Here is a 13,249-nt window from a genome sequence, read left to right on the forward strand (position 1 = left end):
GTCATGGAGGCCAAGAACTCCCGAGCCGCCGCCGACGTTTCGCCCGCCGATGGCAAGTTGAAATCCCCCATGACTATGAGTCTGGGGGTCTCAACTGCCACCCCGGCTATTACGTCGGCCAGCTCAGGCAGGGCCGTTGATACATAGCAGGGAGCCAGGTATATAATCAACAGGCCCACTTGAACCCCCTGCCCCCACTTCACAAGGAGAAAGAGAAGAGAAAGAGAGGAAAGAGAGGGAAAGAGAAAGAGTGGAAAGAGGAGAGAGAAAGAGAAAGAGAGAGGAGAGAGAAAGAGGAAAGAGAAAGAGGAAAGAGAGAGAAAGAGAGGAAAGAAAGGAAAGAAAGAGAAGAGGAAAGAGAAAGAGAGAAAGAGGAAAGAGGAAAGAGAAAGAGAGGAAAGAGAAAGAGAGGAAAGAGAGAAAGAGGAAAGAGAGACAGAGAAAGAGAGGAAAGAGAGAGAGAAAGTTAGAGGAAAGAGGAAGAGAAAGAGAGAAAGAGAGAGGAAAGAGAGACAGGGACAGACAGAGACAGAAAGAAAGAGAGAGGAAAGAGAGAGAGAAAGTTAAAGGAAAGAGGAAGAGAGAGGAAAGAGAAAGAAACAGAAAGAGAAAGTTAGAGGAAAGAGAGAAAGGAAAGAGAAAAAGGAGAGGAAAGAAAGAGAGAAAAAGAGGAAAGAGAAGAGAGAGGAAAGAGAGAAAGAGGAAAGAGAAAGAGAGAAAGGGAGAGGAAAGGGGGGAGAGGAAAGAGAAAAAGAGGAAAGAGGGAGAGAAAGGGAGAGGAAAGAGAGAAAGAGAGGAAAGAGAAAGAAAGGGGGAGAGAAAGAGAAAAAGAGGAAAGAGAAAAAAGATTGAGAAAAGAGAGGAAAGAGAAGAGAAAGAGGAAAGAGAAAGGAAAGAGGAAAGAGGGAAAGAGAAAGAGAGACAGAGAAAGAGAAAAAGAAGAAAGAGGGAAAGAGGAAAGAGAAAGATAAAGGGGGAGAGGAAAGAGAGAAAAAGAAGAACGAAAAAAGGAAAGAGAAAGAGAAGAGAAAGAGAGAGACAGAGAGACCCTTTTGACATCTAAAATGAAGATAACTCTGCATACGGTATATCTTTTTACCTTTATTTTATATATACACCCACAGACACAGACACACACACACACACACACACATATATATATTAAAGGTAAAAAAGGATATATGCAGTGTTATCTTCATTTTAGATAGAATATTTTTTTTCTTGTTTTCCTCGTCTAAAAACTATGTGTGTCTTATGGTCAGGTGCGTCTTATGGTGCGAAAAATACGGTACCTTGTTTACTTCCTTACAACAACCTGCAAGGTACTATCTTGCAAGAATTCGCATTCTTGCAAGATAGATGGAGAGATGGGACTCAAGTTAAATAACTGACCTAAAGATGCTGTCAAGACATATAAGATTCAGATCAGAGACTCTCTGATTAATATTTCCATTATCTTTACCACAACAGAATCTTGAGTAAATTAAAGAGGCTTGTAATCATTTCCAGAAGCAGAAGATTTCATACACTCACCAGTTAATGAGAATCCAAACTACAGTACATGTATAAAATAGTCTTTGGCTTTTTTTGAGGAAGCATAAGTAAGTTATTTCTACTCGCACTATCAGTAATCAGCTAAAGAAACACTAAAGAGCTAATGGCTTGTTTTGACAACAAGAAGCTGCTAATATTTCTTCCCAGATTTCCCTATTGAGTCAATGGAATGGAGGTGAGGGAATAATGTGTTTATTTTTCCTCCAAAGCACAATATTTAACATTAGGTACTGTTTCTTGTTACAGTAATTAATTGAAAAGTGTGTTTTCTGTTAATCTAAAAATCAAATTCCAACAATTAGAAATAAGAGCAGAACTATTTCCATTATAAAGAAACCAATAAAAGGAGATTAACATGTTTAGGTTCATTTTTTTTCTCAGTTTGTTATCTTTTACCTTTAATGAACATAACATATAGTAGTTATTGCTACACATCTTGTATAGAAGTAGAGATGGAACATATTTTGAAATGATTAACACTATTCATATCTATTTGATTTTGAAACTAGTTTTTTTTAAAAAAAATAAATCTAGTATTAAAAATCTGTTTAATTTTTTTTAGGTCGTATGGGTATAAATTTTCATCATCCGGGAACAGATAACATTATGACACTCAATAGTAAGTTCATATCTTATTTTGCTGCATTTTGTACAACTTGTATATTCAGTATGCTTTTGCATTTATGTGTCCATGTTGATTACAAAGGAAAGGGATCACTCTGGACAGCATTCAAAAGTCTATCATATCATTCCAAACTGAAGGGATTCTTTTTAGAAGAAAATTGATTGCAGAACAAGTAGTTCTTGACTTACAACACTTTGTTTAGTGACCGTTCAAAGTTACAATGGCACTGAAAAAAGTGATTTATGACTGTTTTTCACACTTAATGATTATTGTGACATCCACCCCAAGGTCACATAATCTTCTGACAAGCAAAGTCAGTGGGGAAGCCAGATTCACTTAACAACTATTTTACTAGCTTAACAACTACAGTGATTCACTTAACAATTGTGGCAAGAAAGGTCATAAAATGAGGCAACACTCATTTTACTTGTCAATTGTGGTTGTAAGTTGAGAATACTACCTGTATTGTGATTGTAAAAAATTGTTCAGTATATTGGAGAAAACTAAAATGTATAGTAAAAAGCTTTGGGTTTTTGGAGCCGCTCTCCTAGCTTAGGAGTCACAGCCCCAAGTGCTCCTACTAGTACTGGGACTACTTTGGTCTTTACTTTCCATAGTCTCTCTAATTTCTCTTTCAAGCTCTGGTACTACTCCAGCTTCCTATATGCCTTCCTTATGTTGCTGTTACTTGGCACTGTTATTTCTATCACCATCCATCACAGCTATTGTCTGATTCCTGTCTATTATTCTGATGTCTGGTCAGTACCTGCCTGTCCATCGGGATCTGGAAATCGGGATCTTAGTCCTATTATTCTCGATGACCTTCTGTGGAATCTCTGTTCTGAATTAATCCATGCACAGTGCAGTTGTTCCTATACACAATGCCAGCTGGTTGTACCATTCAGTGAAATACCCTACTGCTTATTGGTAGGGTTGTTGGACTGTCTCTGAGGTCTCTCTGGGATAGTCTGCATCTTGGATGTTGTCTAGTGTGGCAGACCCCTCCTTCTATGGGTCTGGTATTTATTACCTGTTTTTGTGCTGCTGTCTTTTAGTTCGGCCCTCTCTAGCCACTTGTAGGATTTCCCATTGCACCCACCTGAACTATCTGTCAATGATAGAATCCCATTCAGTGTCTTGTCTTACCATAGCTGTTCCTCTGTTCTTTCTCCCATGACTGCTGTTACCCTGGCATTCTCTCAGGCAGCTCTTCTTTGGGTGCCATCTTATTGATGGACTCCTGGATGCTCTGGGTTTCATACAGGACAGTTATTTTGACACCCAACAGATCCCACCTATCTTCTTTCAAGATGATGCACAGATTCTTTGTTCAGTGTCAGTATTGTATGTAGTCAGTGAGGTTTATTTGGGATGCAATTATTGCTAATTACAAATTTTTCAATATATACATTTAAACAATTTCTGAAGGGCTTGCATTCAGAGTTGAATGATTGAATTTCTTTCTTTGGCATGCAATATCTGCTTATTTTATTACTAGTAATAAAATTGTGTGTTAAGTGTGGGGAGCATTACAATTATTTTGTTAAATATATTTTAAATAAATTCATTTAAGTCAAGGGTGTCAAACTGCTGGCCCACAGGCCAGATATGTCATGCCGAAACCACGCCCACCCCATTGCTGGCAATGGAAGAAAAGTTGTGATACGTCGTGACACGTCATGTGACATTGCAAGTTTGACACCCCTGATTTAAGTCAAGGATAATGTGGTTTTATTTTTTTTTAACTCAGCATAGATTTTCTTACCTATTTGCATAAACAATCTAGTTTGTTCTGAAGAGTAGCAATATGATTAAAGTCAGAAAGTTATGCATAAACAACGTAAATAGATTCTGTTGTTGTTGACACTATTACCTGTCAGATCTGCCTCTACGAATTTATGAGTCTCTACAAATTTCTAATTATTGGGGCTTTTTATTCCATAAACATTCATGTTATAATTAATAATTTATAGGAATTGCATTGCAAACATGGGGACTTAATAAATGATCAGAAATCCCATTTTTATGCATTTTGACATTAATACACAGCGACTGTATATGGATGTATTCATGTTAGCACAGGGGAAATGTTGGTCATAATCAACTCTTGAATTAAAATGGATTAGTGCAGGGTATATATTGCTCTTATTCGATTATTAATGAAAGATGCAAGCCATATTTTCTCTTCCAACAGTGCATTAAATGCATTTTATGTGTACTTGGTATGAGTCTATTGGCCACTTAGCAAGCAATGTCCAATCAATATAATCTATCTCATAACTGCTATTTGCTTTTGCACCTGATTTTAGATTATATTTCTGTAAACTGATAGCCTTTTAAAATATTATGTGGTCCGAATCTCTAGGAAATAATTAGGACCCTAGCAAGATACTTTTCCTTGGTATCATCACTCCCAGTATTAAAAAAAAAAACTACTAACAACTGTCTCTTTAGCATTGGACAGTACTTTGCTGCTCTGAATTAGATAGATCTATGGTTTATTAATTTTCTTATTTGAAGAGTGGTCAATTTATATCACTGATACTCAGAAAAAGAAGATTATTGGGTTACATTACCCATTTATCATGTGGGTAATAACTTAAGACAAATTACTGAGATATACAGGTATTTTAGATATACAAGTATATATGGATGAAAAATTATTTACTTACAGAAAAGGAAACAACTTGGCTAACGTATCAGTCCCTTTTACCAAATGGACCTACACACTTAATGCAATTTGATTGCAATGTGGACAACAGTTCAATTAAACTTAAAGAGAACCTTTTAAATTGCAGAAGGTAATGAAGCAGTGATAATTAAATATATACAGAGAACATATTTTAAGAAATTAAATGCTGTTAAGAACATTATTAGGACTGTGCAATGCATTGAATTTGATTCTACAAAGTACTTCAGAGCACATGGGTACGAATGTAGCATCTATCACGAACCCTTTAAAATAGCTGTATTTTTTCCTTGGATTTTATGACAGTTCTGTACTGTAGCCATAAGACCCTGGGAGAAGACATGATTACTTTGAAAATTTGTAGGTAGGTATAGCAATTAAAACAGGACTGAAATTCAGTCGGCAAGCAGCTCCTCTTAATTTTCAAAGGCAGTCATTCTTTTCAGCAGTCAGTTGCATTTTCCATCAATTTATTTTTGTTAATTAGTATAAGAGAACACTTTTTCTCAATCACAGGGTTGTTGTTTTTTGAAAAAAAATAACCCTCTTCTTATCACAGAGGTAGGCAACGTAAAGGCCCTTGATTTCCTGCCTTTTTTTTTTCAGCTTGTAAAGTAGTGTTTTACCATTGTTGCTGAAAATTGAAGACATAGCATTTCATTTTTTGAGCTTGGTCAATAGGCTTAATAGAATTGCAAAAGACCTCCCTTTCCTCCAAAAAATATTTCAATGCCCCAAGGAAAAATTAAGCTTCAGTTGTTTTTGCAGAATTGCCTTACTCAGATTTCCTGAAATGCAAGGTGTAACTTACAAAGAAGTTTTCCCTTTCTTATTATATAAACATAATATAACAATAATAACAACAACAGCAGCAACAACAACAATAATAATAACATCCAGTTTTGGTCACCACAATATAAAAAAGATGTTGAAATTCTAGAAAGAGTACAGAGAAGAGCAACAAAGATGATTAGGGGACTGGAGGCTAAAACATATAAGGAACGGTTGCTGGAATTGGGTATATCTAGTTTAATGAAGAGAAGGACGAGGGGGGACATGATAGCAGTGTTCCAATATCTCAGGGGCTGCCACAAAGAAGAGGGGGCCAAGCTATTCTCTAAAGCGCCTGAAGGCAGGACAAGGAGCAACGGATGGAAACTAATCAAGGAGAGAAGCAACATAGATGGAAAACCAAAGCTTTGCATGGACAGCATTTCAAAAGCATTGAAGGAAAATGTGATAACAACTTGTCATGGGCATGTCTTAAGATGGGAACCATCAAGAAAGAAACAGAAGGCCTAATACTGGCTGCTCAAGAACAAACACTACAAACTTATGACTGATACAGCAACCCCATGGTCATGTGATCAAAATTCAGATGCTTAATAACTGATTCACATTTATGATGGTTGCAGTGTCCCGGGATCATGTGATCACCTTTTGCAACCTTCTGACAATCAAAGTCAGAGGGGAAATCGGATTCACTTAACAACGGTATTACTAATTGAACAACTGTAGAGATTCACTTAACAAATATGGCAAGAAAAGTCATAAAATGGGGCAAAACTCACTTAACAAATTTCTCACTTAGCAACATAAATTTTGGGCTCAACTGTGGTTAAAATCAATTATGTATTTTGCCATAATGCAACTTAAATGTCAAATATTTTCACCCATTCTAATACATAGTAGAAAGAAATGAGTGAAATATATCCCTAGCATAGAGATACAGAAAATAAATGGTTAATTTTTAATTAGCATTTTTCTTATTTTAACTTGTGTTTCAGTATTTGGTGTTGGTATTTAGTTGCCTGTTCTACAGCAGCTTTTAAAGGGTTCTTTATGTCTTTGTGTCCAGTCCTTCACATTAATTTCAGTAAATTTGGCTCCATTTTTCCTGGCACTGTCTTTCCTGCAAGATGACCGTTTGTTGCAGTGTTTAAATTAATCCTGACAGAAATACATATGTAAAAAAAAAATTGGGGGAAGTGAAGATTATTTTTTTGATTCTTTCCATCTCAGAGTTAATATAATTTAAAAGCTGTATACATTATTTTCAGTGTTTACCACTCTTTTTTGTTTTTAATTTTATAAGCTATATATGGAGCAATAAATTCATTTAGCACTGTATACTTGTTTCTGGAATTCAGTGATATTCATATGTGTGTTTTGAATTTGAAATATGTTTTACAGTACTAATCTACATGAAATTAGCAGTTTGAAATAATTAAAAAGCTCTAAATAGTAATGCCACAATGAACAGTTTATAGAAAAAAATATTGTGAAATTATTTTACTGGGAGATAGAGAAGGAGGTTCATAATATTACCAACTACTATAAAGGTTTGAATGTCCACTATGTTAGCTTTCTAGAAAGAATGATGTATTTGGCTGAATTTCACAATGTCCTATACCTAAAGTCTTTTTTGATTCAGAAAACCGAATGCATATTTCCTACCAAGCCTGTAGTAAGTAGCTCATTCAATGAAGGAAGCAGCAGAACATACAAAAAAGGCAAAGAATTATTGGATTCTTCATTTCAGAAAATGAAAATATTACCATTTGCTGTTTTAGTGACATAAGAACTGAAGTATAGATGTGTTTTAAAGTTACAATTATATTTGAGTAACCTGTACGTTCTTTAAATATAATGGTTCAATTTTTATAATCTTTGCAGATTATATTCTATTTGCCAGTACGTAAAATTGCTTTGAGTATTCGATAAAATTAGAATTTCAGAATAAAGCTGTATAACTAAGATTATAAGGTTATTAATGTTGATAGTGAATACTATATATTTAATCTACTGAATTTCCATTATATATATAGCCATTTAATCTAATATGAATTGATCTAAAGGATGCAATATAAATTGCTGTATTAAACAAAATTATTTTTAAAAATGATTTCAATTAAATAATTGCTTGAGATTGGTTTTTGTAAAAATAGTATTCTCATCTAGGTACCTTTTACAACAAGTTCTTTAGTATCAAATATATTTTGCACGTGTATTTTGGAAATCTAGAATCGTGTGTTTGGCTATATTCCATATACTTGTTCCACGTTTAAAATATCTGAATTATTTTGTTCAGATTTGAGATTTGCAGAAAATTATAAATATAGTAATTCTTATTATGTCAATATCTATTGTATTTTTTTTATTTACATGCAGCCAGGAGCTATGGGCGGAGACGAGGTAAATTTTTCTTTTGAATGCTTCATCAGATATGGTCATGTGAACAACAAATTGCAGAATAAATTGCGGTATATTTTTGTAAAAGACAAGAATTGCTTTCCTCATCCCATAACAATGATACTGGTCTTTACCCTGCTCAGAAGCTTTGTAATTATATGAATATAATGAAATGAGAATATTGAAAGAGAACTTTGCTGCTATTAAAAGCTAAAACTGGTAGGAGTAGAAAGGATAATTGGCTTTATCTGCTTAAAGAAAAAAATGCAATATTAATATATTCCAATAGTAAACATGCGGTTTTTCTCTATTTTTAAAACCTGATGAAACATATGGGTAAGCTTTATGCTCTATATATTTAAATAAAAAAATAATAAGAGTGTGTTTAAATAGACTATTCCAGGAATCTGCAATAAATGCTTACCAGAAATATCCTGACATATGCTTGGGCAAACTTAAAGTCAAACAGTAGATGATTTTATTAACAGTCTTTGACCTCACTAAGATATGTGAAATAGATCAATGTGGTTTCAGAGGATAAGGCATTTACTTCTTTTCATTTATCAATTTTTTTATTGGAATCCTCTATTTGCTGTATATGATAAAATACAGTCCATATTAACATGAAATCATAGCTTTTGCTCAAAAGGCAAATAACGCTAGCAAAACTCCCGAGATTCCTGTCATGACTGGAGTGGGGAAAATATTTCCTCACTACAATTCCAATTTATATTACAAATATAAATTTGTAAATACAAATACAAATATCTGAACACAAATACACATGAACGCCCTTAACCTGATCCAGGAATATTTTAAAAATCTTTGACTTGTTTTATTTTAAATTAGCACTCAGATCTAGTACATTTTAGAGGCTTATAATATTGGAATTTAAAGATATTTTGAGATTTTAAAATCAAGCTAAGTTTTGCTTTTTGCGGACCTAGAATAGAGGCTGAATTAAATTATTAAATTGCAAAGGAAAAGTTTCTAGAAGTGTAATTTCGAACTACTCTTTAAAATATTCTGTACAGCCCAATGTATGCATTCTACAACTATACAGAACAAAGTTTGTAATTTTAAAATTGGATAATATTGTTGACCAAACTCTAATTCACATTATTACAAGTTTTACCTTTCTGCTCCATTGTTTTTTTATGATTGCAGGCTGCAGCACCATTAAAGTTTACTCTTTTTTTAAACCAGGTGAAAGGAAACAATGGGGGTTTTTTTCTTAATTTTTCCTCACCCATCTCCCAATTAGTGATTCTTTGCATCAGTTGGTAATCCATCAATATAACGCTTATTGTATTTTAGTTCCATTATAGCATGCTGTTTGTGTTCCTTGCTTGCTGACATGCTGCTCCTTTGTCAGAGTTCAAAGGCAAGGTCCAAAGCTAATTTTTTTCTCATCTTCACAAGCTGGATGCCTTTGTGAGCCTGGCATATCTTCGTTCTGTTGCTCTTATTACCAGTCTCCTTCTATAGATTCTAGATTGGTAGTATAAGCCATGCCACTGTCATCTGGCCAAGGTAAATATAGGATAATGGATTTTAGGATTATGTCCAAAGCTTCTGGAGAGCATCAGCACCAATTTGCTTATTTTTTTCTGAATAGAACATAATTATGGTCACTTTGTATCATTCAGTTTAGTTGGAATAATTTTTGATTCTAGGCAAGTAACTGAATTTGACTCATCAAATAAACCAGTCCGAACTAACATCTTGGAACTTTTCAAGATCAGTTTTCAATTTGCTGCTGAATTCTGATGGTTTGAAATTATGTGTTTAAAAATCTCTCTCAGTTAAGTAAGGCCCTTAATATTTAAATGACATTCTCCAAAAGTGAAATAATCTAATTTGCAATAAGTTAGTTGTGCTTCCTTTCAATAAGACAGTGTTACAGACAGATAAATATATACTGCTATGATTTTAAAATGAGTATTAATACTGCTGATGATAATGATGACAGCCTGCTGATAATGAGAAGTAGTGACATAATGTTGATACTAGCCGAAATAAATATAATACATACAGATGATTAAAATAATTGTGATGATGATAATAGTATCTATTATCCATTCTATTTTTGGCTCTTACTATTTTTCTATACTGGCTCTACCCATTTTTTTGAATGCTGCGCAACATCAGTTGCAGCATTCAACTTGAAAAGAATTCTCTTTCCCTATCAGGATGTTGATTTTGGAAAATTTCTTCAGAGTAATTGTTTTACCATCATGAACTGGCTTCTATTTGTTTTTGCTCATTGCTGACGATAAAACTAAGAAAAGGAAAAGAGCCTAGAACCAATGCCTTTGCAGATTGTTTCTTGATGCCCGGATGCATTTAGATTAGAAATTAGAAATCATAGTTACTAATAGATGAAGATTAATGAGTTGATTGTGCTGGCAGCTAGTTAAGGACAAAAGGAGCTGATACTAAATGCAGGAGAAATGAAAGATTCCTTGATTACTGCAGAATATAGTTAAGGGATATCTGTAGCTTTTGAAAAAAAAAATGCAATTAAAAGCAAGAGAATGTTCTGAAAGAGAGTGGATATTACATATCTTACTCTACTACTTAGTTTTATCATCAGCAATGCTACATTGCTATATAATGCTACTTTAAATACAGAAGTATGCTCTGCATTTGAAATAAAAGACGGAGAAAAACTATTGAGAGCAGCAAACATATTTGCAGTTTAATCTCTCAGCTAAAGTAGATAAAAATTATTTGCTGAATTAAAATTACTAATAAAGTTAACAGATATTTTTCTTATAGAATAGATAAGGTTACCTGATTGTCTGAGTTATGTGTATTCTCTTTCTCTGCTATGTTCTTTCAGTACTATTCAGTATCTGCTGTTGGTGGCTCTGCTATTGCTGTGTTGTTGCACTGCAGTTGGGAGGACACCTTGGATGGTTCTTTGAAGAACAGGACATTTATCTTTATTTATTTTATTTATTTATTATTCGAATTTATATCCCGCCCTTCTCCTTGCGGACTCAGGGCGGCTGATAATCGATTAAAAAACACCAATAACAGTTACAAAATTAAAATTAATTAAAAAGAAATATTTAAATATTGTCTGATTAAAATATAATTAAAACCCCTCTAAAATTGCCCTAGGCCAGTCTTCTTGGCATTTGTTTCTCTAGCCTATCTCCTTAGCCTGGTAGCCAGTGTTGTGAGCCTTTAGCAGTCTAGGGTTTTAGATGGACTCATGACCTTGTATTTTTTTCAGTAGACAAGTCTTAATCATTTTTTTTCCTTAATCACCACGCCATACCCGGCTGACTAACTTCTCTCCCAGTTGCCTTGATCTTAGCCTTCAACCTCATTTTCCAGGGAGGCTATGTACTACTGTTCTCACTTGTGTAGTCAAGCATCTCCAAGATTACAGTGGTTGTAGCATATATCAGTTCTTTGATTTAAATATCATAGTAGTAAGGATTGTCCTGAGGGCTGTATTGACATCTTCTAGCAGATTATTTCATAGAATTTCTCCTCTGAGCCATAGCTTGTTTATCTATGACTTTATGTCTCATATCAGATATTGTGCTCTGTACAGCACAGGGTGGGGTGCGGTGATGTTCCACTTCAGGTATTGGCTGCCCATCCAGTTGTTCTTCTGAGTCTTTTTGAGACTGAGACATAATGTGTAGTGATCTATCTTAAGTTGTTAAAGCACTTCACTATGTTTAAGTGTTGGGTAATTAGCTATTTTTCAGCTAGTTTGAATGTAGGTCTTCTGTCCATCTTATACATTTCATATATCCCCTCTCATTAGGTCTACTATTGTTGTAGCATTTCATCAGTTTCAGATTCTATTGTTTGGTTTGTTCCAGTAGCCCATTTATATTCAGATTGTCCTCATTCCCCAATATCTGGCACAAACCTTGTTACTCTGGGCAACATCTGAGCCGGCATGACTCTCTTAGTTCATGTCACTCTCATATCTGAGGTAGGCAGTTTGAAGTGTTAGAGGGTCTTTGCTGTACTGGTAAGATCCGTACTGGTAAGGTAGATACCAGCCACGATTTGAAACCCTGTTTCCTCTGTCAAGGGTGGCTCTTTAACCACAATGCTACCAAGCCACTATACATCAAACTGACTACACACACACGAGAGTGCATATGCACATGCACATATACACTCACATTTCTAATTAACACTTATTTGTAGGATAACATCACCGCATAGATTAAAAAGCAAGTGTTAAGCAAACTTCCAGAATTTGAAGTAATAAAGATTCTGAAAATATTTAGAAACTCAATTAGGAAATTCAAGTCAGATGTTTTGAATAATTTGTACTGTATGGCAATGACTCATGAAATAGTTCAGTTTTATTGTGATGAAAATGATCATGCCATTACTCAAATTATTAACTAGGATAATTTATTGGGTTGCTTCTATTACAACAAATATACTTATTTCAGATTTGTGGTTTGGCAGATATACCCATAAGAAGGGCTTTTTTTGTCATAGAACGCCCAGAATGGAGTTCCGGCAACTTTTTTGGATGGAACCTTGTAGGGTTGGCAAAGCGGGTTGTATGACGTGTGAGTTCCGGCACCTTTTTTTTTTTTTTTCAAAAAAAGCATTGCCCATAAGATAAACACAATGAATAATCCCCTAAAATTTCCTTTAAATTATTTATTTTGGAAATCTTGTTTTCTTCTCTACTAGTTGGATTCCTTTTGGTAACAAAAACAAGCTTTGATCTTTCTTTTATTAGCCAATTTTATTTCTGTAAATGGGCATCAGGAGAAAGGTCCTTTCCCTTGTACCAAGATTATGTCATGCAAACATGTATCACTTAGTATATGAAATATATTTTTAAAAAATGTTTAACCCTTTATTTTTATCCTGACTTTATTTTTTATAAATAACTCAAGGCAATGAACATACCTAATACAATTTTGTCTTCCTTTTTTCTCCATTACAACAATTCTGTGAGGGGGTGGGCTAAGAGAGAGTGACTGACCCAAAATCACACAGCTAGTTTTTCATGACTAAGTCAGACTAGAACTCACAATCTCCTGGTTTCTAAGCCAGCACCTTAACTACTAGAACAAACTGGCCCACATTTATATATCCCAATTGGTTTGTTTTAAAATGTTTCTTCTTATCATTTATAAAATGTTCTGTTCATAATATTATTTATATTGACAACATTATAGTAGTTA

The 13,249-nt window shown here is 34.3% G+C and overlaps 1 protein-coding gene across 1 annotated transcript in view; it reads left to right on the forward strand.

Moving 5' to 3' along the window:
- The window catches only part of LOC107282926 (cytoplasmic polyadenylation element-binding protein 3), a gene marked incomplete at its 5' end in the record, with an annotated part of 41,614 nt that overhangs the window by 9,842 nt on the left and 18,523 nt on the right, over positions 1 to 13,249 (forward strand). Inside the window, one exon of the mRNA XM_015810768.1 lies at positions 2,117 to 2,173. Within this exon, the coding sequence (XP_015666254.1) occupies positions 2,117 to 2,173 (57 nt within the window). The remainder of the gene's footprint in view (positions 1 to 2,116; positions 2,174 to 13,249) is intronic.

This window comes from Protobothrops mucrosquamatus, unplaced genomic scaffold (assembly GCF_001527695.2).
Source record: "Protobothrops mucrosquamatus isolate PMUCROS unplaced genomic scaffold, P.Mucros_1.0 scaffold_41, whole genome shotgun sequence".
NCBI lineage: Eukaryota > Metazoa > Chordata > Lepidosauria > Squamata > Viperidae > Protobothrops > Protobothrops mucrosquamatus.